Consider the following 26,826-nt stretch of genomic DNA (forward strand, 5'->3'; position numbering starts at 1 on the left):
TATATTGTCTGTGTTCCTTTCTGGTCTATGTTGCTTTTAGGGTCTCTCTTTGCTTAGAGGACCCCTTTCAAGATTTCCTGTAGGGCTGGTTTCGTGTTTGCAAATTCCTTTAGTTTTTGTTTGTCCTGGAAGCTTTTTATCTCTCCTTCTATTTTCAATGACAGCCTAGCTGGATATAGTATTCTTAGCTCCATATTTTTCTCGTTTAGTGCCCTGAATACATCATGCCAATTCTTTCTGGCCTGCCAGGTCTCTGTGGATAGGTCTGTTGCCATTCTAATGTTTCTACCATTGTAGGTTACAGGTCTCTTCTCCCGAGATGCTTTCAGGATTTTCTCTTTGTCTCTGAGACTCATAAGTTTTACTATTAGATGTCAATTTTATTGATTTTGAGAGGGGTTCTCTGTGCTCCTGGATTTTGATGTGTTTCCTTCCCCGATTTAGGGAAGTTCTCTTCTATAATTTGCTCCAATATACCCTCTGCCCCTCTCTCTCTTGCTTCTTCTTGGATCCCAGTTATTCTAATGTTGTTTTATCTTATGGTATCACTTATCTCTCGAATTCTGTCCTCGTGATCCAGTAGTTGTTATCTCTCTTTTTCTCAGCTTCTTTATTTTCCATCATTTGGTCTTCTATATCACTAATTATCTCTTCTAATTTATCCTAGCAGGTAGAGCCTCCATTTTTTATTGCACCTCATTAATAGCCTTTTTGATTTCAACTTGGTTAGATTTTAGTTCTTTTATTTCTCCAGAAAGTGTTTCTCTAATGTTTTCCATGCTTTTTTCAAGTCCAGCTAGTATCTTTAAAATCATCATTCTGAACTCTAGTTCTGACATCTTACTAATGTCCATATTGATTAGGTCCCTGGCAGCCGGTACTGCCTCTTGTTCTTTTTGTTGAGGTGATTTTTTTCTGTCTTGTCATTTTGTCCAGAGGAGAAGAGATGAATGAGAGGACAAAATGCTAATAGGGTAACAACGTCCCCAGAAAATATGCTCTAAACAAATCAGAAAAAACCTCAAGCAGGGGGAAAAGAAAGGGAAAGAAAGAAAAAAGAAAACAAAAAAGAAAAAGAAAAAGATAAAAACAAACAAAAACAGAACAAAACAAAAAAACCAGAATATGATCAAATATGATCAGGCTGGTGCATAGATCAATGCCACACACTAGATTTTGGGCATATTTTGGTCTGTTAGATGAAAGTGCCTCCCAAAATTTTAAAGAAAGAAAAACCTATATATGCACAAAAATAAGGGTTAGTAAGATAAAGGGATGGAATATGACTGTAAAGATGAAAATTATAAAAAATTTTATAAAAGTAATTGATAAGATAAGAAGTTGTTTGAAAAAAGAAGGAAGAGGATTTAAAAAAAATAAAAGGAGAGAATGTGATCAGGCAGGAGACTAGAACAAATCAATACACTAGAGATTTAGGGTATATTTTGATCTGTTAGAAGAAACTGTATCTCAAAATTTTAAAGAGAGAACAACTTATATATATATACCAAAAATAAGGTTAACTACTATGAAGGGATGGAATATGATGCTAAAAATGAAAAATAAAAAAGATTTTTTTTAAAAATGGTATTGATAAGATGTTGGTTGAAAAGGGGAAAAAGAAAAATTAAAAAAAAAAGACAGTTAAAAAAAATTAAGTTTGAAAGACTAAAGAATCATGGTAAAAATCCATGAATTCTACGTGCAGTATTTCCCTAGTGCTGGAGTTCTGCCGTTCTCATTGATGGGTAAAGTTGGTCTTGGCTGATCTTCTGGAGGAGGGGCCTGTTGCCATGGTTCCCAAATGTCTTTGCCAGAGGTGGAATTGCCCCGCCTTTGCCTGGTCGGGCTACGTCATGTGCTCGGGTTTGCTCTAGGGAGCTTTTGTTCCCTGCAAACTTTCCGTACAGCTTTGGAGGACGAGAGTGAAAATGGCGGCCTCCTAGTCTCCTCCCCAGAGGAGCTGAGAACTCGGGGCCCATTCCTCAGTGAGCCCCCAGAGAAAAGCAGTCAATCACTCCCATCTCTCTGGTCTCTGGCGGCACTCTGTGCTCACCCAGCCTGTGACGGTGCATTTCTACCTCTGGCACTCTACCCTGTGTGGAGTCTCCAATCCCAGCCGATCCCTGCGGTGCGCTCCCATGCTGCTCCTCCTGGGGGAGGAAGGGGAATCTCCCCAGATCTGCCGCTTGTTAGGTCTCTGCTGGAGGAGCAGTGGCCCGACTGTGCCCTGGTCACGGTTTATGGCAACCCCAAGATGAGAGCCCGTGCCTCAGCTCTGTCTCTGCAGCCGGCCTCCCTGCTCTAACACCTGGGAGCTCTGCTGCACTCAGGCACCCCCGGTCTTTCTGTGACCCCGAGGGTCCTGAGACCACACTGTCCTGCGAGGGTTCCATCCCCCGCTTAGCCACTGGAGTGAGGTCCCTCAGCGGAGCTGACTTCTACAAGTTCCAATTTTGTGCTCTGCGGCTCTATCACTTGCCAGAAGCAGCTGATGGAGGCCCCTCCCCCGCTGTCTATCCTCCTGAATATCGCCTCAGATTCACTTCTCCGCACGTCCTACCTTCCAGAAACTGGTCGCTTTTCTGTTCAGAGTTGTTGCTATTCTTTTCTTCCATCTCCTGTTGAGTTCATAGGTGTTCAGAATAGTTTGATCCCTATCCAGCTGAATTCCCGAGACCAGATGAAATCCACGTCTCCTAGTCCTCCACCATCTTGCTCCACCCCCCTTTTCATAATACTCTCTTACAATTGTTTGTATAGCTGCAGTATTGGTTTTTATTTTTCCTCTTTCATTTGTAATTTTATTTATTTGTTTCCTTTTGTTTTTTGATAAGTCTGGCTAGAGGTTTATGAATTCTCTTTATCTTTTCAAAGAACCAGCTCCTGGTTTCATATGTCAGTTCTATTTTTTAGTTTCTATACATTTATTTCTGTTCTAATCTTTATTATTTCCTTCTTTCTGCTGGTTTGGGTTTTATTTATTGTTCTTTCTCTAGCTCCTTTTGGTGTAAGTTTAGGCTCTTTATTTGAGATTATTCTTGCTTCTTGAAATAGGCCTGTATTGCTATGAACTTCCCTCTTAAGACTGATTTTGCTGCATCCCAAAGGTTTTGGGCTGTTGTGTTTTCATTTTCATTTGTTTCTATGTACTTTTTGATTTCTTCTTTGATATCTTGGTTAACCCATATTATTTAACATCCATGTATTTGTGGTCTTTCCAGGTTTTTTCTTGTGGTTGACTTTTAGTTTCACAGCATTGTGGTCAGAAAAGGTGCATGTATGACTTCAATCTTTTTGTATTTGTTGCGGCCTGTTTTGTGTTGTAATATGTGATGTATCTAGAGAATATTCCATGTGAACCTGAAAACAATGTGTATTCTGCTGTTTTAGGATGGAATGTTCTGAATATATCTGTTAAATCCATCTGTTAGTGTGTCATTCAAAGCATTGTTTCCTTGTTCGTTTTCTCTTTAGATGATCTGTCCATTGATGTAAGTGTGGTGTTAATGTCCCCTACTATTATTGTATTACTATCAGTTAGTTCCTTTATGTTTGTTATTAACTGTTTCATGTATTTGGGTGCTCCCATTGTCATGCACAAGTACTTATACTTGTTAGATCTTCTTGGTGGATTGTCCCATTTATAATTATGTAGTGTCCTTCTTTGTTGTTACAGTCTTTGTTTTAAATATATTTTGTCCAATATAAGTATTGCTACACTGGCTTTCTTGTCACATTCATTTGCATGATAAATGTTTCTCTATCCCCTCACTTTCAATCTGCAGGTGTCTTAAAGTAAGTCTCTTGTAGGTAGTGGCAGAGAGATGAGTCTGGTTTTTTCTATCCATGCTGTCTTTTTGATTGATGCATTTAGCCCATTTATATTTCAAAGTAATTATTCTTGGATATGTATTTATTGCCATTTTATTACTTATTTTGTGGTTGTTTCTGAAGTTTTTCTCTGATCCTCTCTTCTTTCTCTCTTTCATGGTTTGCTGGTTTTCATTAATGATATATTTGAATTTCTTTCTCTTTATTCTATTAGTGTTTTTTGATTGTGGTTACCATTAGGTTTGTATACAACACATTCTGCATAGAACAGTGTATATTAAGTTGATGTTCACTTAAGTTTGAACCCATTTCTTTACTTCTTTACTTCCTATGTTTTAGGTATATATATATATTTTACATCCTTTTATTTTGTGAGTTCCTTGACTGATTTTTTACAGATTTTTTTTTTTTTTACTGCTTTTGTGTTTGCTACTTTCATACTCTGACTTCTGATTTTTCCTTTGTACTCAAAGAGTCACCTTTAATACTTTTTGCAGGGCCAGTTTAGTGGTCATAAACTCCTTTAGTTTTTGTTTGGGAAATTCTTTATCTCTCCTTTTATTGGCTGCATATTTTTTCCATTCAGCACTTTGAATATATCATGCCACTCTCTTCTGGCTTGCAAAGTTTCTTATGAAAAATCTGCCTTTTGCCATGTAGGATTTTCTGTGTATGTAACTGTCTTCTTTGGTTTTGCTGCTTAAAAAATTTTTTTCTTTATAACTACATTTTGCCATTTTAATTATAATATGTCATGTGTGGATCTGCTTTTGTTGATTTTGTTGGGAGTTGTCTGTGCCTCCTGAATCTAGATATCTGTTTCCTTCCCCAGATTAGGGAAGTTTTCAGCTATTATTTTTTCAAATAAATTTCCTACTCCCTTTCTCTCCCTTCTTCTTCTGGGACTCTTATTATATGAATGTTATTACATTTCATGCAGTCACTGAGTTCCCTGTCTATCATCATTTGTCTTTCTTCTGTCCAGCTTGATTACTTTCCATTACTCTGTCTTCTAGGTCATTAATTTATTCTTCTGCTTCTTCCAGCCTGCTGTTCATTCCATTAAACGTGTCTCTCATTTCATTTATTGAACTGTTCATCTCTGCTATACTATTCATTATCTCTGTGTTAAGGGTTTTATGGATGATTTCCACTCTTTTCTCAAGTCCAACGAGTATCTTTATGATCATTACTTTAAATTCTTTATCAGGCTTATTATTTATATCTGTTTTGCTTAGATCTCTGGTTATGGCCTTGTCCTGTTCCTTCATTTTTTCAAATTCCTCTGTCTTCTCATTTTAAGTCTCTGTGCCTGTTTTTATGTTAGGGAAGTCAGCTCTCTCTCCTGTTCTTGAGGGTAATGGCTTTATGAAGTGGTCCTATAGTGCCCTGCTGTGTAGTGTTCCTTGTTCCCCAGAGCTGTTTCTTCAGGGAGAGTCTCCAATGTGTGCTGTGTGCTCTGCTATTGTGTCCTGGTCTCTTTATGCTTTAGGCCAGTGATCTGCAGAGGCTCTCAGTCTGTTGTGGGCAGTGTTTTGTCCCTGCCCTGAATGTGCTGAGTTTTAACTAGGTGTGCTCTAGTCCACTTTTGAACTGAGACCTATTGCCACCACTGCCAGAACCAAGCCCTGCAAAACTCCTGGGCTGGGAGATGTGTTGTGAGCAGGGGTTGGTTGGTCTTCTGGGAGAGGGGGCTGCTGCACTGGGACTGAGGCACACATGACTGTGAAGGGTGGTTCCACCAAAGCCTGGGGGACAAGACTTGGTGTAAGCAAGTTAGGTAGCAAGTGTCAGTGCTGCACTGCTTCCCACAGGTGGCCCTCTGCTTATTCTGAGGGGAGGGGGAGGGAAATGGTGCCTGCCAATTCCTTTGTTCCTAGAAGGGTCTCTCTTTGAGTGCTGCCTCTCTGGGACATGCTCTGAGATGAGCAAATAACCTCTTCTCTGTGGGCCCCAGGCACTTTTAGATTGCTCTTTCCACACTGTATGTCCACATGCTATTTTCCCTGCCCTCTCTCTAAGAGCAGACCAATGCTCTTCAGGCTCTCTCTGAGCCAACGCTACTGACCTTTAAAACTCCAGGCTTTAAGCCCCACTGTTTGCAAGAACTCACGAAGTTTGGTTCCTCTCGCTTTCCAAGCCAGTTGCTTTGGGGATTTGTCTTCCCTGTGTGGGCTCCCTTATACATTAATCTGTCTTGTGCCCTTCTCTAGGACCATGGTTCCATCCCCACTGCAGCAACCGTGATCCATTTCTCTCCCAAACTGGATCTCTGCACTTCCTACCTTCTTTGATGTGGCCTCTTCTCTACCTTTAGTTGTGGAGTTTGTTCTGCCAGTCTTCAGGTTGGTTTCTGTGGTCTTTAGGATGATTTAATGGTTATTTAGTTGTATTTGTGGGACAAGCTGAGCCTAAGGTTTTCCTACTCTGCTGCCATCTTCCCTTCCCTGACAGTTCTTTATGTATTCAGGATATCAGTCCCTTTCTGGATATGTGATTGGCAAGTATTTTCTCACAGTTCATGGCTTGTTCTTTTTATCCTCCTATTAGTCTATTACAGAGCAAAAAATTGTAATGTTGATTAAGTCCAGTTTACCATTTTTTCTTTTTATGGATTGTGCTTTTGGTGTCAAGCTTAAGGCTTTTGGCCTAGCCCTAGATTCTGAAGATTTCTCCCTATGTTTATTTTTAAAATGTTTATAGTTTCACATTTTACATTTAAGTCTGTGATCTATTTTGAGTTAACTTTTATATAAGTTATGAGACATAGATAGAGGTGCTTTTTCTTTTGCCTATGGATATCCAATTACTCAAGCACCCTTTGTTGAACAGGTTGTCTTTCTTATGTTAAATTGCCTTTGCACCTTTGTCAAAATCCACTGGGCATATTTGCATAAGTCTATTTATGAGTTCTCCCTTCTGTTGATCCGTGTGTGTATGACTCTGCTCACACCACACACTCTTAGTTACTGTAACTATAGAGTAAATCTTGCAATTTGGTAGATTGGTCCTTCCACTTTTTTCAAATTGTGTTGGGTATTCTAGATCATTTGCATTTCCATATAAATTATAGAATAATCTTATTTATATCTATAAAATATCATTCTGGCATTTGATAAGAATTGCATTCAACCTGTGTATAAATTTGGGGAGAATTGTCATCTTTACTATGTTGAGTCTTCTAGTCCATAAACATGATTTATCCTTCCATTTATTTAGATATTTGATTGCTTTCATCAGTTTTTTATGGTTTCCAGCATATGAGTCAGTACATGTCTTATTAGATGTACACTTAAATGTTTAATTTTTTAGCAATTATAAATTGTTTTGTTTTGTTTTACTTTATTTTTTTAAAAGATTTTATTTATTTATTTGACAGAGAGAGAGAGAGAGAGAGACCCAGAGAGAGGGAACACAAGCAGGGAGAGTGGGAGAGGGAGAAGCAGGCTTCCTGCCAAGCAGGGAGCCTGATGTGGGGCTCAATCCCAGGACCCTGGGATCATGACCTGAGCCAAAGGCAGACATTTAATGACTGAGTCACCCAGGCGCCCCTGTTTTGTATTTTTAATTTTGATGTCAACATGTTCATTGATGGTATATGGAAATATAGATTTTTAAAATATTTATCTTGGATCCTGTGACTTTGATGAACTCAGGCTATGAGGGTTTTTTTTTTTTTTATAGATTTCTTGGGATTTTATTATGTAGAAAATCATACCATCTGCAAATTGGGACAGTTTTATTTCTTCCTTTCTGCTCTCTATGCCTTTTCCCTTTTCTTGCCCTATTGCACTGGCTACAACTTCCAGTATCATGTTGAATAGGATTGGTGAGAGTAGACACCCTTGCCTTATTCTTTTTTCTCTTTTTTTGGTGGGGGGAGTTTGCAGTTTTATGTATGTATGTATGTATGTATGTATGTATGTATTATTTGTTTCAGAGGTACAGATCTGTGATTCAACAGTCTTCTTACACAGTTCACAGCACTCACCATAGCACATACCCTCCCCAATGTCCATAACCTCACCACCCCATCCCTCTCACCAACTTCCACTCCAGCAAACCTCAGTTTGTTTCCTGAGATTAAGAGTCTCTTATGGTGGGCGCCTGGGTGGCTCAGTTGGTTAAGCGACTGCCTTCGGCTCAGGTCATGATCCTGGAGTCCCGGGATTGAGTCCCGCATCAGGCTCCCTGCTCGGCAGGGAGTCTGCTTCTCCCTCTGAACTTCCCCCCCTCATGTGCTCTCTCTCAAATAAATGAATAAATAAAATCTTTAAAAAAAAAAAGAGTCTCTTATGGTTTATCTCCCTCTCTGCTTTCATCTTGTTTCATTTTTTCCCTCCCTTACCCTATGATCCTCTGTCATGTTTCTCAAATTCCTTATATCAGTGAGATCATATGATAATTGTCTTTCTCTAATTGACTTATTCACTTAGCATGATAATCTCTAGTTCATCCACATCATTGCAAATGGCAAGATTTCTTTTTTTGATGGCTGTATAATATTCCATCATATATATACCACATCTTCTTTATCCATTCATCTGTTGATGGACATCTAAGCTCTTTCCATAGTTTGGCTATTGTGGACAATGCTGCTATAAACATTGGGGTGCATGTGCCCCTTCCGATCACTACATTGGTATCTTTGGGGTAAATACCCAGTAGTGCAATTGCTGGGTCATGGGGTAGCTCTATTTTCAACTTTTTGAGGAACCTTCATACTGTTTTCCAGAGTGGCTGCACCAGCTTGCATTCCCACCAACAGTGTAGGAGGGTTCCCCTTTCTCTGCATCCTTGCCAACATCTGTCATTTCCTGACTTGTTCATTTTAGCCATTCTGACTGGTGTGAGATGGTATCTCACTGAGGTTTTGATTTGTATTTCCCTGATGTCGAGTGATGTTGAGCACTTTTTCATGTATCTGTTGGCCATTTGTATGTCTTCTTTGGAAAATGTCTGTTCATATCTTCTGCCCATTTCTTGATTGGATTATTTGTTCTTTGGTTGAGTTTGATAAGTTCTTTATAGATTTTGGATACAAGCTCTTTATCTGATATGTCATTTGCAAATATCTTCTTTGGTTGAGTTTGATAAGTTCTTTATAGGTTTTGGACACTAGCTCTTTATCTGATATGTCATTTGCAAATATCTTCTCCCATTCTGTCAGTTGTCTTTTGGTTTTGTTGACTGTTTCCTTTGCTGTGCAGAAGCTTTTTATCTCGATGAAGTCCCAATAGTTCATTTTTACCCTTGCTTCCCTTGCCTTTGGTGATGTTTCCAGGAAGAAGTTGCTGCAGCTGAGGTCAAAGAGGTTGCTGCCTGTGTTCTCCTCAAGGATTTTGATGGATTCCTGGCTCACATTTAGGTCTTTCGTCCATTTTAAGTCCATTTTTGTGTGTGGTGTAAGGAAATGGTCCAGTTTCATTCTTCTGCATGTGGCTGTCCACCTTTCCCAATGCCATTTGTTGAAGAGACTGTCTTTTTTCCATTGGACATTGTTTCCTGCTTTGTCAAAGATTAGTTAACCATAGAGTTGAGGGTCCATTTCTGGGCTCTCTATTCTGTTCCATTGATCTATGTCTGTCTTTGTGCCAGTACCATACTGTCTTGATGATGACAGCTTTGTAATAGAGCTTGAAGCCTGCAATTGTGATGCCTGTGACCGAGTGTTTCTCTCTGGCACATGACCCCATTTGGAGTCTCCGAACCCAGCAGATTCCTGTGGTACTCTACCACACCGCTCCTCCTGGGTGAGGAAGGGGAGTCTCCCCAGATCTGCTGCTTGTTGGGTCCCTGCTCAAAGAGTAGTGGCCCGACTGTGCTGCGAATCATGGTTTATAGCAACCCCAAGCTGAGAGCCCACTCCTCGGCTCTGTCTTTGCAACTGGCTTCTCTACTCTGATACCTGGGAGCTCTGCCACACTCAGGAACCCCCGGTCTTTCTGTGACCCCGAGGGTCCTGAGACCACACTGTCCCAGCGAGGGTTCCACCCCCCACTTAGCCACTGGAGCAACGTCCCTCATCAGAACAGACTTCTAAAAGTTCTGATTTTGTGCTCCACTGCTCTATCACTTGCCGGTAGCTGGCTGACAGAGGCTCCCTCCTCCCTCCCTCCCCCCTCCCTCCCTCCTTCCCAACTTTGGGAAGTTGGTCTAACTTCCCAAATATTGCCTCAGATTCACTTCTCCGCACATCCTACCTTCCAGAAATTGGTCACTTTTCTGGTCATAGGATTGCTGCTATTCTTTTCTTCGATCTCCTTTTGAGTTTGTAGGTGTTCAGAATGGTTTGATAGCTATCTAGCTGAATTCCTGGAATGAGACGAAATTTAGGTCTCCTACCTCTGCCATCTTGCTCCTTTTCCCCTCTTGCCTTATTCTTGATCATAGAGGAAAGCTTCAAGTTTCTTTACATTAAGTATGTTGTTTACTGTTTTTTGTAGATATATTTTTCAAGTTGAGGAATTTCCCCTCTATCCCAATATTCTTTAAGTTTTTATCATGAGTGGGTGTAGAATTTTGCCATATGTTTTTCTGCATCAGTTGATATGATCATGTGATTTTTCCTCTTTTGCCTGTTAATATGGTAGATCATATTGATTGATGTTTTTATTAGCTTTATTGATATATAATTAACATCATATAATACATCCATTTAAAAGGTATAGTTCAATGCTTTTTACTATATCTACTCAATTGGATGACCATCACCACAGTCAATTTTAGAGCATTTTCACTAACCCAAAATGAAACTCCATATGCATTGTCACTCATTTTCCTTGGATTTTTCTCTCCTCCCTTAATGGCAAACACTAATCTGTTTTCTGTCTCTATAGATTTGCCTATTCAGAAGATTTCATATACAAATGGAAGCAGGCAACATGTGCTCTTTTGTGACTGGCTTCTTTCACTTAATGTTTTCAAAGTTCATCCCTGTCATAGTATGTATCATTACACTATTTATTTTCATTGTTGAATAGTGTTATATCATATGGATATACCACATTTTATTTATCCATTGATCAGTGATGGACACTTGGGTTGTTTTTACTTTTTGAGTATTATGAATAATACTTTTATAAAAAATGTACATGTTTTTGTGAGGGCAAGTGTTCTATTTCTCTTGGTTATCTACCTAGAAGTAGAATTACTGAATCATACAGTAACTGTATAGTTAACATTGATCAATTTGTGAATACTGAACTAGTTTTGCATCTCTGGAATAAACTACACTTGGTCATGGTGTATATTATATATTGCTGAATTTCCTTTGCTAATATTTTAAGGATTTTTGGTTTGTAATTTTTCTTTTCCTCCTTCCCTCACTTCCCCTCCCTCCCTTCCTCCCTCCTTCCCACCCTCCTCCCTCTCTCTCTTCCTTCCACCCTTTCCTTCCTTCCTACCTTCCTTCCTTCTCTTTCTTTCTTCCCTTTCTTTCTTTCTCTTTTTCTTTCTTTGTTTCTCTTTCTTTCTTTTTCTTTCTTTCTCCCTTCCCTTCCCTTGCTTTCCTTTTGCCTTTCCTTTTCCCTTTCCTATAGGCCTCTGTCTGATTTTGGTATAAGGGTAACACTAACCTCATAATATTACCTCGGAAGTGTACCTCATCTTTATTTTCTGGAAGAAATTGGGTAGAATTGGTGTTAATTCTTCTTTAAATGTTTGGTAGCATTTTTCAAATAATCATCTGGGTCTGGAGATTTGTATTTTGGGAATTTAAAAATATAAATTCAGTCTACTTAATAGTTACAGGATTATCCAACTTATCTATTTTATTTTTTCAAATTTTTAAAAATTTTATTTTATTATGTTAATCACCATACATTATATCATTAGTTTTTGATGTAGTGTTCCATGATTCATTGTTTGCGTATAACAACCAGTGCTCCATTCAATACATGCCCTCTTTAATACCCATCACCAGGCTAATCCATCCCACCATGCAAAATAATTCTATGTTGACAGTTCTTTTGTCTCATTTCTTGAAAAAATATGGTGCCACTTCTTCTGCCTCCACGGTCATTTGAATAGTTTTTACCTTATAAGTATGTTGTCATTTCTGTTAGTGGTTTCAAGGTTTTTTTCTTTGTCTTTAGTTTTCAGAAGTTTGTGATATGTCTTGATGTGGGTTTCTTTGGATTTATCCTTTTTTTAGTATCGTTAAGTGTCTTAGATCTGTAGGTTTATGTGTTTTGCCAAATTTGGGGAGTTTTCAGCCATTCAAGTATTTCAAGTACTTTTCAAGTATTTTTCAAGTACTTTTTTCAAGTACTTTCAGGTACTTCAAGTACTTTCAACTCCTTCAAGTACTTTTTCATAATCTTTGTCTTCTGGGATTCTGATTACATGAATGTTAAATCTTGTTATTATACCACATGTTTCTGACGTTCTGTTAATTTTTTTTTTTACTCTATCAGATTGGATTTCTGTTGTTCTGAGTTCTTTTCTCACCACCCCCATCTTGTTGTTGAACTCATCTATTGAGTTTTTAATTTTGCTGTTGTGTTTTTCACTTCTATTTGGCTCTTCTTTTCTGAGACTATTTCTTTGCTGAGAATTTCTATTTTTTCCCAATGTTCCAAGTGTGTCTGTTACTTTTTGTTGATGTGTTTTTATTTTGATTGCCTTAAAAATCTCAGTCAGATAATTCTAACATCTCTCATCTCAGTGTTGTTATCTATTTTCTGTCAAGTTGAGGTTTTCCTGGTTATCACTGTTGATAGCTGGGTTTTTTTTTATTGAAATCTTATGAGTTTCATTGCACATTTTGGGTATTATAAGACTCTATATTCCTATCAGTGCATGTTTAACTGGCTTCCTCTGACACCACTCCAGCAGAAGTGCCTGGTACTGCCTCATTGCTTCCAGGTGGGGTTAGAAGCCCAAGTTTTTCACTTGGCCTCAGTTGGCATCAAGATGAGGAAGGATTCTCTATTATTGCTGGGCAAGGATGAGAACTTTGGCTCCCCACTGGGCCTCTGCTATACCATCCCACATGGAAGAAGGTAGTTCATCTTACTACTTCTAATGACACCATTGGGGGTTTCCTCATTACTGCCAAGCAGTGGTTAAAGTCCTGACTTTCCACTTGGCCTCCTCTGACACCTTAGCAAGAAGGAGGAAGGGTTCCTTTTATTGCAGGAAGTTATCTCTGCCCTCACAGGGAGGTGAGGGGTGTGTAGGGAGGAGGTGGGACTCCCTAACACCCAGCAGAGATGAACATCCCAGATCCTCATCAGTCTTTTCTGACACCAGTAGGGATGGGGGCCTGGGCCCCTTATTTTAGCCTGGGGAGGGTAGAGGTTTAAGTACCTCACTTGGCCTTTGCTGTCTTGGGTGGATGTGGGTTTGCAGCATTTGGCTGCAGTAAAGCAATTATTGCTTACAAGTTTTTTGTTCTACTAAGCTGTGCCTTAACTGCTCCTTTAGCTAGAAAAAGTAGGCTTTTCTTGGTTTGCGCTTGTTGGTGTTTCCAGGTTGCCAACTTCTTTAGCACCCTGTCTGGGATATATGAGACAAAATAAAAATTCAGGGGCTTCACTGATGTGTCATTTCTGTGTCCCTAACCAGTTTTCTTTCTTCTCTACCTTTCAGAGTCTTCTAATGGTTGTTTTATACAAAATGTCAGGTTTTTCATTGTATTTAGCAAGAGGAAGAGGGAAAAGTAGGTTTACTCTGTCTTCCTGGGAGCAAAAGTCCCGAGATGCATCTTTTTAAAAATTATTTTAATTAATTAATTTATTTTTAAAGATTTTATTTGAGAGAGGAGAGTGAGAGAGAGCACAAACAGGGCAGAGGGAGAGGAAGAAGCAGACACCCCACTGAGCAAGGAGCCCAACACAAGGAGCCCCTATCTTTTTAATTTTTTAAATTAAAATGTTAGCAAGGGTGTCGAGAGAGGGAAACCCTCTTGCATTGTAAGTGGGAGTGCAAACTGGTGCAGCCACTCTGGAGAACAGTTTGGAGGTTCCTCAAAAAGTTAAAAATAGGGATGCCTGTGTGGCTCAGTCGGTTAAGCGGCTGCCTTCGGCTCAGGTCATGATCCCAGGGTTCTGGGATCAAGCCCTGCATTGGGCTCCCTGCTTGTGTTCCCTCTCTCTCTGTCTCTCTCTCTGTCAAATAAATAAATAAAATCTTTTTAAAAAAGTTAAAAATAGAACTACCTTACAACCCACTAATTGCACTACTTAGCTATTTGCTTAAAGAATACAAAAATAGATTCGAAGGGGTACATGCACCCAGTGTTTATAGCAGCATTGTCAACAACAACCAAACTGGAGAGATTCCAAATGAACAGATAAAGAAGATGTCACATATATACACACAGTGGAGTATTACTCAGCCATCAAAAAGAATGAAACCTTGCCATTTGCAACAATGTGGACAGAGCTAGAGTGTCTTATGCTAAGTGTAATAAGTCAGAGAAAGACAAATACCATACAATCTCACTCATATGTGGAATTTAGGAAACAAAACAGATGAACATATGGGAAGGGGGAAGAGAAAAAAAGGAAAGAGGTAAACAAGCCATAAGTGACTCTTAATGATAGAGAACAAACTGAGGGTTGATGGAGGGAGATGGTTGAGGGATGGGCTAGATGGGTGATGGGTATTAAAGCGGGCACTTGTGATGAGCACTGGGTGTTGTATGCAAGCAATGAATTACTGAATTGTACTCCAGAAACCAATATTGCTCTGTATGGTAAATAATAAATTTTTTAAAAATTTTTTTAATTTGAATTCAATTAGCCAACATATAGTACATTATTAGTTTAGGATGTAGAGTTCAGTAATTCATCAGTTGCATATAACACCCAGTGCTCATCACATCACATGCCCTCCTTAATGCCCCTCACCCAGTTACACCATCCCCCCCCACCTCCCCTCCAGCAACCCTCAGTTTTTTCCTATAGTTAAGAGTCTCTCATGGTTTGTCTCCCTCTCTGATTTCTTTCCATTCCATTTTCCCTCCCTTCCCCTATGATCCTTCATGCTGTTTCTCATATTCCACATATGAGTGAAACCATATAATTGTCTTTCTCCATATCCTTGCCAATACCTGTTGTTTCTTGTGCTGTTAATTTTAGCCATTCTGACAGGTGTGAGGTGGTATCTCATCATGGTTTTAATTTGCATTTCCCTAATGATGAGTGTTGACCATCTTTTCATGTGTCTGTCAGCCATCTGAATGTCTTCTTTGGAAAAATGTCTATTCATATTTAGGTCTTTATGATCATTTAGGTTTTACATCCATTTTGAGTTTATTTTTGTGTATGGTGTAAGAAAGTGGTCCAGTTTCATTCTTCTGCATGTAGCTGACCAGTTTTCCCAACACCATTTGTTGAAGAGACCCCTTTTTCCATTGGATATTCTTTCCTGCTTTGTTGAAGATTAGTTGACCATATAGTTGTGGGTCCATTTCTGGGTTCTGTATTCTGTTCCACTGATCTATGTGTCTGTTTTTGTGCCAGTACCATACTGTCTTAATGACTACAGCTTTGTAATAGAGCTTGAAATCCAGAATTGTGAAATCCAGTTTTGTTTTTCTTTTTCAGAAATGCTTTGCATATTTGGGGTCTTTTGTGGTTCTGTACAAATTTTAGGATTGTTTGTTCTAGCTCTATGAAAAATGCTGATGGTATTTTGATAGGGATTGCCTTAAATCTGTAGATTGTTTTGGGTAGTATAGACGTTTTTAGCAATGTTTTTTCTTCCAATCCATGAGCATGGAATGCTTTTCCGTTTCTTTGTGTCCTCTTCAGTTTCATTCATAAGTGTTCTGTAGTTTTCAGAGTACAGATCCTTTACCTCTTTAGTTAGGTTTATTCCTAGGTATCTTATGGTTTTTGGTGCAGTTGCAAATGGGAGCAATTCCTTGATGTCTTTTTCTGCTGTTTCATTATTGGTGTATAGAAATGCAAGAGATTTCTGCACATTGATTTTATATCCTACAACTTTGCTGAATTCATGTATGAGTTCTAGCAATTGTTTTGGTGGAGTCTTTTGGGTTTTCTACATAGAGTATCATGTCATCTGCAAATAGTGAAAGTTTGACTTCTTCTTGCCAATTTGGATGAATTTGATTTCTTTTTTTTTTTTTAAAGATTTTTATTTATTTATTTGACAGAGAGAGACACAGCGAGAGAGGGAACACAAGCAGGGGGAGTGGGAGAGGGAGAAGCAGGCTTCTCTCAGAGCAGGGAGCCCGATGCGGGGCTTGATCCCAGGACTCTGGGATCATGACCCGAGCCGAAGGCAGACGCTTAACGACTGAGCCACCCAGGCGCCCCTGGATGAATTTGATTTCTTTTTGTTATCTGATTGCTGAGGCTGACTTCCAATACTATGTTAAATAGTAATGGTGAGAGTGGACACCCTTGTCTTGTTCATGACTGCTGGGGAGAGGCTCTCAGTTTTTCCACATTGAGAATATTATTAGCTGTGGGTTTTTGTATAGGGCCTTTATGATATTGAGGTATATTCCATCTATCCCTACTTTGTTGAGGGTTTTAATCAAGAAAGGATGCTGTATTTTGTCAAATGCTTTTTCTGCATCTATTGACAAGATCATATGGTTCTTATTCTTTCTCTTATTAATGTGGTGTATCACATTGGTTGATTTGCAAATGTTGAACCACCTCAGGATCCCGGAAATAAATCCCACTTGATCACAATGAGTAATTCTTTTAATGTACTGTTGAATTTTTGGGGCGCCTAGTTGGCTCAGTTGGTTAAACATCTGCCTTCAGCTCAGGTCATGATCCTGGAGTCCTGGGATCGATTGAGCCCCATGTCTGGTGTCTGCTTCTCCCTCTGTCCCTCCCCCTGCTTTTATTCTCTCTCTCTCACTCAAATAAATAAATAAAATCTTTTTAAAAATGTACTGTTGAATTCAATTTGCTAGTATTTTATTGAGAATTTTTGCATCCATGTTCATCAGAGATATTGTCCTGTAATTCTCCTTTGTAGTGGGGTCTTGGCCTGGTTTTGGAATCAATACTGGCTTTGTAGAATGAGTTTGGAAGTTTTCCTTCCCTTTCTACTTTTTTGGAACTTTTTTAGAAGAATAGATATTACTTCTTTAAAGGTTTGGTAGAATTCTCCTAGAAAACCATCTGGCCATGGACTCTTGTTTGTTGGGAGATTTTTGATTACTGATTCAATTTCTTTGCTGGTTATAGGTCTGTTCAAATTTTCTATTTCTTCCTGTTTCAGTTTTGGTAGTTTGTAGGTTTCTAGGAATTTTTCCATTTCTTCCCTGTTGCCCAGTTTCTTGGCATATACTTTTTCATAGTATTCTCTTATAATTTTATTTCTGTTGTCTCTCCCCTTTCTTTCATGATTTTATCTATTTGGGTCCTTCTTCTTTTCTTTTTCATAAGTCTAGCTAGGGGTTTGTCAATTTTGTTAATTCTTTCAAAGAACCATCTCCTGCTGATCTGTTCTACTGTTTGTTTGTTTTTTTTTTTTTAATTTCTATATCACTGATCTGTTCTACTCTTTATTATTTCCCTTCTTCTGAGGGCTTTACACTTTATTTGTTCCTTGTCTAGCTCCTTTAGTTGTGAGGTTAAGTTGTGTATTTGAGATTTTTCTTGCTGCTTGAGGTGGGCCAGTACTGCAATATACTTCCCTTTTATGACTGTGTTTGCTACCTCCAAATGGTTTGGACTGTCGTGTTTTCATTTTTATTTTCTTCTATGTATTTTTTCATTTCTTCTTTAATTTCCTGGTTAACCCATTCATCCTTTTTTTTCCCCTTTGTTATTTTCTTTTTTGCCTCTTCTTGTATAAACCCTTGTTTGGAGGGCTGACTTTCAATAGATCATACTGAGGGGAGCTGCCCTGCTACGTACAAAACCCCGACCCAGAAGCAGGTCATCTAGGAATGGTTTAGCATCAGGTTCCCCATGAACATGCATTGCGTGACGGGTGAGGGGGCGGCCCCCTTTCTGCCCACACCTCATTTCGCACATTCATTCTTTAGTAGGGTGTTCTTTAACCTACATTTATTTGTGGTCTTTCTAAATATTTTCTTGTGGTTGACTTCAGGTTTTATAATGCTGTGGTCTGATAATATGCACAGTATGATCTCGATCTTTTTGTATTTGTTGAGGGCTGATTTTTGACTGAGTATGTAATCTATTCTGGAAAATGTTCCATGTGCACTAGAAAAGAATGTGTAGGGGCACGTGGTTGGCTAAATTTGTTAGGCTTGGACTCTTGATTTTGGCTTAGGTCATGATCTCAGGATTGTGGGATGGAGCCCAGTGTTGGGCTCTGCAGTCAGGAGTCTGCTTGAGATTCTCACTCTCCTCTTCTGCCCTTCCCCCATGCATGCTCTCTCTTTCTCTCTCTAAAATGAATAAATAAATCTTAAAAAAAGGAAAAGAATTTGTATTCTGCTGCTTCAGGATGAAATGTTCTGAATATGTCTGTAAGTCCATGTGGTCCAGTGTATCATCATTCAAAGCCATTGTTTTCTTGTTGATTTTCTGCTTAGATGATCTGTCCATTGCTGTAAGTGGGGTGTTAAAGTCCTCTACTATAATTGTATTATTTTCAATGAGTTTATGTTTGTTATTCACTGATTTTATTCATTTAGGTGCTACTGTTAGATCTTCTTGATGGATAGACCCCTTAATTATGATATAATGCCCTTTCTCATATCTTGTTATAGTCTTTGGTTTAAAGCCTCATTTGTCTGATATGGTATTTGTTTTTTTTTTTTTTAAATTATGGTTAGTTAGCCAACATATAGTACATCATTATTTTTTGATGTAGTGTTCAATGATTCATTAGTTGTATATAACACCCAGAACTCATCACAACACATGCCCTCCTTAATGCCCATCACTCAATTACCCCATTCCCCCAACCCCCTCCCTTTTGTAACCCTCAGTTTGTCTCCCAGAGTCCAGAGTCTCTCATGGTTTGTCTCTTTCTCTGATCTTCCCATTCAGTTTTCCCTCCCTTCCCCTATGGTCCTCTGCACTATTCCTTATGTTACATATGAGTGAAACCATATGATAATTGTCTTTCTTTGCTTGATTTATTTCACTTAGCATAATCCCCTCCAGTTCTATCCATGTTGATGAAAATGGTAGGTATTCATACTTTTTCTGATGGCTGAGTAATATTCCATTGTATATATGTACCACATCTTCTTTATCCATTCATCTGTTGAAGGGCATCTTGTCTCCTTCCACAGTTTGGCTATTGTGGACATTGCTGCTCTGAACATTGGGGTGCATGTGCCCCTTCTTTTCACTACATCTGTATCTTTGGAGTAAATACCTAGTAGTGCAATTGCTGGGTTGTAGTGTAGCTCTATTTTTAACATCTTGAGGAATCTCCATACTGTTTTCCAGAGTGGCTGTACCAGCTTGCATTCCCACCAACAGTATAAGAGGGTTCCCCTTTCTCCACATCCTCGCCAACATTTGTTGTTTCCTGTTTTGTTAATTTTTGCGATTCTAACTGGTATAAGGTGGTATCTCATTGTGGTTTTGATTTGTATTTCCCTGATGGCTAGTGATGATGAACATTTTTACATGTGTCTGTTAGCCATTTGTATGTCTTCTTTGGAGAAGTGTCTGTTCATGTCTTCTACCCATTTATTGACGGAATTATTTGTTTTTTTGGATGTTGAGTTCCAGAAGTTCTTTATATATCTTGGATATCATCCCTTTATCTGTAGTGTCATTTGCAAATATCTTCTCCCATTCCGTGGGTTGCCTTTTAGTTTTGTTGACTGTTTCCTTTGCTGTGAAGAAGCTTGTTATCTTTTTAAAAAGATTTTATTTATTTATTTGAGAGAGAGAGAGAGAGACAGCACAAGCAGGGGGAAGGGCAGAGGGAGAGGGAGAAGCAGGCTCTGCACTTCTCCAAGGACCCCGGGATCATGACCTGAGCAAAGGCAGATGCTTAACCAACTGAGCCACCCAGGCACCCAGAAGCTTGTTATCTTGATAAGTCCCAAAAGTTCATTTTTGCTTTTGTTTCCCTTGCCTTTAGAGATGTATCTTCAAAGAAGTTGCTGTGGCCCACGTCAAAGAGGTTACTGCCTATGTTCTCTTCTAGGATTTTGATGGATTCCTGTATCACATTTAGGTCTTTCATCCATTTTGAGTTTATATTTGTGTATGGTGTAAGAGAATGGTCCAGTTTCATTCTTCTGCATGTGGCTGTCCAATTTTCCCAGCACCATTTACTGAAGAGACTTTTTTTCCATTGGATATTCTTTCCAGATTTGTCAAAGATTAGTTGACCATAGAGTTGAGGGTTCATTTCTTGGGTCTCTATTCTGTTCCATTGATCTATATGTCTGTTTTTGTGCCAATACCAGGCTGTCTTGATGATCATAGCTTTGTAATATAGCTTGAAGTCAGGCATCACGATGTCCCCAGCTTTGTTTTTCTTTTTCAACATTCCCTTGGCGATTCGGGGTCTTTTCTGGTCCCATACAAATTTTAGGATTGTTTGTTCCAGCTCTGTGAAAAATGTCAATGGTAATTTGATAGGGATGGCATTGAAAGTGTAGATTGCTCTGGGTAGCATAGACATTTTAACAGTGTTTATTCTTCCAATCCACAAGCATGGAATGTTTTCCCATCTCTTTACATCTTCCTCAATTTCTTTCATAAGTGTTCTGTAGTTTCTAGAGTATAGATCCTTCATCTCTTTGGTTAGGTTTATTCCTAGGTACCTTATGGTTTTTGGTCCTAGTGTAAATGGAATTGATTCCTTAATTTCTCTATCTTCAGTTACATTGTTAGTGTATAGAAATTCAACTGATTTCTGTGCATTGATTTTGTATCCTGCCATGTTGCTGAATTGCTGTATGACTTCTAGTAATTTGGGGCTGGAGTCTTTTGGGTTTTCCACATAAAGTATCATGTCATCTGTGAAGAGAGAGAGTGTGACTTCTTCCTTGCCAATTTGGATGCCTTTTATTTCTTTTTGTTGTCTGATTGCTGAGGCTAGAACTCTAGTACTATGTTGAACAATAGTGGTGAGAGGGGGCATCCTGTCATGTTCCTGACCTTAATGGAAAAGCCCTCAGCTTTTCCCCATTGAGAATGATATTCGCTGTGAGCTTTTCATAGATGGTTTTTATGATATCGAGGAATGTTCCCTCTATCCCTCACTCTGAAAAGTTTTAATTAGGAAAGGATGCTGTATTTTGTCAAATGCTTTTTCTGCATCAATTGGGAGAATCATATGGTTCTTGTCTTTTCTTTTATTGATGTGCTCTATCATGTTGATTGATTTGCGAATGTTGAACCACCCTTGCATCACAGGACTAAATCCCACCTGGTCAGTGGTGGATAATCCTTTTAATGTACTGTTGGATCTTATTGGCTAGGATCTTGTTAAGTATTATGGCATCCATATTCATCAGGGATAGTGGCCTGTAATTCTCCTTTTTGATGGGGTCTTTGGTTTTGGGATCAGGGTAATGTTGGCCTCATGGAACACGTTTGGATGTTTCCCTTCCGTTTCTATTTTTTGGAACAGCTGCAGTAGAATAGGTATGATTTCTTCTTTAAATGATTGGTAGAATCCCACTGGGAAGCCATCTGGCCCTGGACTCTTGTTTTTTGGGAGGTTTTTTATTACTGCTTCAATTTCTTTACTGGTTATTGGTCTATTCAGATTGTCCATTTCTTCCTGTTTCAGTCTTGGTAGTTTATAAGTGTCCAAGAATGCATCCATTTCTTCCTCATTTCCTCGTTTGTTGGCATATGCCTGCTGGTAATAAGTTCTAATAATTGTCTCTATTTCCTTGGTATTGGTCGTGATCTCTCCCCTTTCATTCATGATTTTATTGATTTGGGTCCTTTCTCTTTTCTTTTTGGATAAGTCTGGCCAGGGGTTTATTGATCTTATTAATTCTTTCAAAGAACCAGGTTTTAGTTTCATTGATCTGTTCTACTGGTTCTGGTTTATATTTCCTTGATTTCTGTTCTAATCTTTATTATTTCTCTTCTCCTGCTTGGTTTAGGCTTTATTTGCTGTTCTTTCTCCAGCTACTTTACATGTAAGTTTAGCTTGTGCATTTGGGATTTTTCTAATTTTTTGAGAGAATCTTGGATGGTTATGTATTTCCCTCTTAGGACCACCTTTGCACTATCCCATAGGTTTTGGACCAATGTGTTTTCATTCTCATTAGTTTCAATGAATTGTTTACAATCTTCTTGAATTTCCTGGTTGACCCAATCATTCTTTAGCAGGATGCTCTTTAACTTCCAAGTGTTTGAGTTCCTTGCAAATTTATTCTTATGGTTGAGTTGCAGTTTCAAAGCATTGTGGTCTGAAAATATGCAGGGAATAATCTCAATCTTTTGGTATCAGTTGAGACCTGATTTGTGACCCAGTATGTGCTCTATTCTAGAGAAAGTTCCATATCCATTTGAGAAGAATGAGTATTCTGTTGTTTTAGGATGGAATGTTCTGTATATATCTACAAAGTCCATCTGGTCCAATGTGTGATTCAGAGCTCTTGTTTCTTTGTTGATCTTCTGCTTAGATGATCTGTCCATTGCTGTGAGTGGAGTTTTGAAGTCTCCTACTATTAATGTATTATTATCAATATGTTTATTTTGGTTATTAATTTGTTTATATAATTGGCTGCTCCCATGTTGGGGGCATAGATATTTACAACTGTTAGATTTTCTTGTTGGATAGACCCTTTAAGTATGATATAATGTCCCTCTATGTCTCTTATTATGGTCTTTGGTTTAAAATATAATTTGTCTGATATGAAGATTACTACCCCAGCTTTCTTTTGAGGTCCATTAGCATGGTAAATTGTTCTCCATCCCCTCACTTTCGATCTGGAGATATCTTTAGATTCAAAAAAGGTCTCTTGTAGACAGCATATGGATGGGTCCTGCTTTTTTAATCCAATCTGAAACCCTGTGTCTTTTCATAGGAGCATTGAGCCCATTTACATTCAGAGTAACTACTGAAAGATATGAATGTAGTTCCATTGTATTGCCTGTAACATCCCTGTTTCTATAGATTTTCTCTGTTTCTTTCTAGTCTATGTGACTCTTGGAATCTCTCTTCCCTTCCAAAATTCCCTAATATTTCTTGCAGGGCTGGCTTGGTGGTTGCATATTCTTTCAGTTTCTGCCTGTCCTGAAAGCTCTTTATCTCTCCATCCATTCTGAATGACAGCTTTGCTGGATAAAGTGTTCTTGGCTGCATGTTCTTTTCATTTAGTACCCTGAATATGTCTTGCCAGCCCTTTCTGGCTTGCCAGGTTTCTGTGGACAGGTCTGATGTTATTCTAATATTCTTCCCTCTGTATGTCAGGAACCTCCTCTCCCTGGCTATTCTCAGGATTGTGTCTTTGGCTGTAAAATTAGCAAGCTTCACTATTATGTGTCAGTGTGTTGACTATTTTTATTGATTTGGGAGGGGTCCTTTCTGCCTCTTGGACTCGAATGCTTGTTTCCTTCCCCAGATTAGGGAAGTTCTCAGCTATGATTTGCTCAAATATACCTTCTAGCCCTCTTTCTTTCTCCACCCCCTCGGGGGTCCCAATAATTCTGAGATTGGAACATTTAATGGTATCATTAATCTCTCAAATCCTTTTCTCTTGTGCTACTAGCAGCCTATCTCTGTTTTCCTCAACTTCCTTTCCACCAGCTTATCTTCTAGATCACTAATTCTCTCTTCTGCCTCATTTGCCCTGGCTGTTAGAGTATCCAGTTTAGATGGTATCTCATTCATAGCATTTTTTTAGTTCAGCCTGATTAGATCTCATATCTGCTCTTAGAGATTCTATATTGTCACTAGGGCTTTTTTCAAGCCTAGCTATTGACTTTATGATTACTATCCCAAATTCTATCTCTGACATCTTGCTTATATCCATATCCATTTGTTCTGTGGCAGAGGACATTGTCTCTGTTTCTTTTCCTTATTGAGAGTTCCTCCTCCTAGTCATTCTGTTGAGGGATGGTTGAGTGAATGAGCAGAGGCCAATTCTGTTGAGGGATGGTTGAGTGAATGAGCAGAGGCCAAAATATCAACCACAACCCAAGCAAGATGCACCCTAGCAAAATCTGAAGTGGTCAGAAGCCACAACCAAAAAACAAAGCCAAAATGAAACACAAGAATAAAATTAAAAAATTAAAAAAAATTTAAAAAGTGGGGGATGCAAAAACCCATAAAACCATAGGATAAGACAGAAACAAAGGAGAAAGTCCTTACCACCCAGAGTTAATAATATTTTGGAGGCTGGGTCTTTTTGGTCTTCTGTTCTATGCATATGCCATGTATATATTTATTTCAAGAAAAATATCCTAGTCTAACAATGTTGTTTTCTGTACCCTTAATATTTCCCACTACCAATCAGTATCCCTTTAGATCATTTTTAGTTGCATAGTATTTCATACTGTGCACATATTACAACTTACTTAACTAATGCTTTCTTGTTGAATACTTAGGTCATGGCTAGTGTGAAATGTGCTACAATGTTCATCCTTGGAGATGAGCATACACTGTTTCCCATATGATATTAGAATGCTGGAACACTGGAAGGGCCTCATTATAAGAGACCAAAAAATAGCAAGGGTAGAGAGAGACTGAATGGATTCCATATGGGTTCCCTAAGGTGCAAACAATATTCCCAATTTGCTTTTCATCAACAGTGGTTTCTTTCTGGCTAACCTAGTGAGAAGAGTGAGAACGGAACATGCATCTAGAGAACAAAGATGGTGGGCTGACCTCTGGTGTGCTGGAGATGGAGCTACATCAGACATCTTCTCCCATGTGTGCTGGCCTGGGAAGGCCAGAACTGACAGGACCTGTCACCAGCAACTGCAGGCTACAGCAGGGAGTCAACAAAGCAGACCCCTCAACCCCCTACCCCAGCAGGGCAGCTGGGCAGAGCTGCTGGGCATCTGTGGACCGAGATTTTGATTCATTCCTCACAGAGCAGAGGTGAGTTTATAATAATTTTATCTTGTAAATGTGGAATTCACAAATATTGGATTTCTGTGAGTGGTTCCCCCATTTTTTGTCGGAAAATTTTCAGATATTATGCAAGAAATGCAAGAATCTTTCTAGCACTTTCCTGGCCTGTGTTGAATGAATGCTTTTTCTAAAATGTGGCTAACATAACTCCAAAAGGTAATAAAAATAAAGAGAGATTTTTAGGATGAAATTTGCATTTACTAGATTATTTTAAGGCATTAAAAGTATTACATGACTTTAAAAAGGATATATATTTACATACTTATATATATAATATGCATATATATATATCTTAGAACATGCTTTATTCCTACAAATATGTCAAGTGAATTAATTGAATATTGTTTTTCATGTTAGAAAAATCTAGATTTACATAAAAAAGAACTTTTGATAAACCCTTAAATATTTACCAAAGTAAAGCCAATAAATAGATATAAAAGCATCCTATAAGTGTCTATTCATACCCATGTAGGGACATCTTGTTTACCCTGCAGATCTGGGTATCCTTGTCCCCACAGGCATTAAGTCCTGCTCAGGGCAGTTGCTCAGCCAGAACCTGACCCATACAGTACCAGTGGTCTAATGTTGAAAAAGGCAAAGCATCACAGAAATGCATACAAGTGTGGTGTAGAGCCCCACCACCTGCCATGATCCTGTCCCCTCCTCTTCTCTAGGGTAAGACCTATCCCAGCTTACTGTTGATCTCACCAATGTGCAGGTTCATACTTTCACTGTTTGTTTATGTATCACTAAATAGTATATGCTCTTGTTTTGCTCTTTTTGTCCAACTTGTTTTTGGGATTTGTCAGTGTGGCTGCCTGTAGTTTTTGTTAATTCATTTCAATTGCTAGCATAAGATGTCAGTATATGAATATCCCACAGTTTATATGTCTTCTCCTGTAGGTAGCTATTCAGTGTCTACCCCACTCCCTAGTATTTTGCTATTAAAAACTACAACACATTTTCTCATATAGGTTTTCTAGGGTATAAGTGAGGGGGATTCTCTAGAGTATCTCTCTACTTGAGAATGAATGTCGGTTCCTAAAGTGTATGCACCTTAGGATTTACTAGATGTACCAGATTCATAATTGTATCAATTTACCCTCCCACCTTTACAACATTTGGTGCTGGGGGACTTTAACATAAGAAGATGTGATACATGTGATGTGCTATGTCATGGTTTGCAAGGAAATTTACATTTCCTTGTTGACCAGGAAAGCAGACCTTCTTCCCACATGTTTACTAAACAGTTAGGTTTGTTTTTCATAATGTACAATCTCATACATTTTGCTCAATTTTCTAATGAGGTGTTAATATTTTTCTTTCTGTGTTGTGGGTTTTTTTTTTTTTTAATTCTTCATATTAACCATCTTTGGTCCTGTGTTGCAGGGTCTTCTCCAAGCCAGAAGATCATCTTTTCTTTTTAGTTATGATTTTTAAAAAAAGATTTATTTAATTATTTTAGAGAGAGAGCACAGTTGGGAGGGGCAGAGGGAGAGAGAGAATCTGAACCAGACTCCATGCTGAGCATGGAGCCCAGTGTGGGACTCGATCCCATGACCCTGAGATCACAACCTGAATCGAAACCAAGAGTCAGATGCTCAACCCACTGAGCCACCCAGGTGCCCCTATTTATGTTTTTTTTTTTTAAGTAAAGTATTTAATATGATTATATTTGTAAATCTTTCATGGTTTTGTACTCTTTTTTGGGGTTAATATTTTTAAGCTCAGATATTTTTAAGAACTCCATTTCCTCTCTGATTTCATAAAAATTGTCTCCTGTTTTCTAAAAGTTTTAAACTTTGCTCTTTAGATTTAGCTCTTTTACCAACCTGGAATTTATTTTTAAATCACCTTTCCTTCCCCTCTCTTCTTTCATCCTTCCCTCTTTAGTACTTAAAAATATAATAATACATACCAAAAAACAAAACAAAACAAAAAAACCCCCCAAAACCCCGTACAGCTTTTGATAAAAATTTTAGGTCTGAAATGCATGAATAATTA

General features: G+C 38.6%; 1 protein-coding gene across 1 annotated transcript in view; it reads left to right on the forward strand.

Annotated features, from left to right (window-relative positions):
- Nucleotides 1–26,826, forward strand: part of OCA2 (OCA2 melanosomal transmembrane protein) — a 305,845-nt gene that overhangs the window by 5,714 nt on the left and 273,305 nt on the right. Inside the window, exon 2 of the mRNA XM_081831883.1 lies at nt 24,498–24,789. Coding sequence (XP_081688009.1) covers nt 24,542–24,789 — 248 coding nt within the window. The 5' untranslated portion in view covers nt 24,498–24,541. The remainder of the gene's footprint in view (nt 1–24,497; nt 24,790–26,826) is intronic.

Source organism: Leptonychotes weddellii, chromosome 9 (genome assembly GCF_054177405.1).
Source record: "Leptonychotes weddellii isolate Sample4059 chromosome 9, ASM5417740v2, whole genome shotgun sequence".
Classification (NCBI taxonomy): domain Eukaryota; kingdom Metazoa; phylum Chordata; class Mammalia; order Carnivora; family Phocidae; genus Leptonychotes; species Leptonychotes weddellii.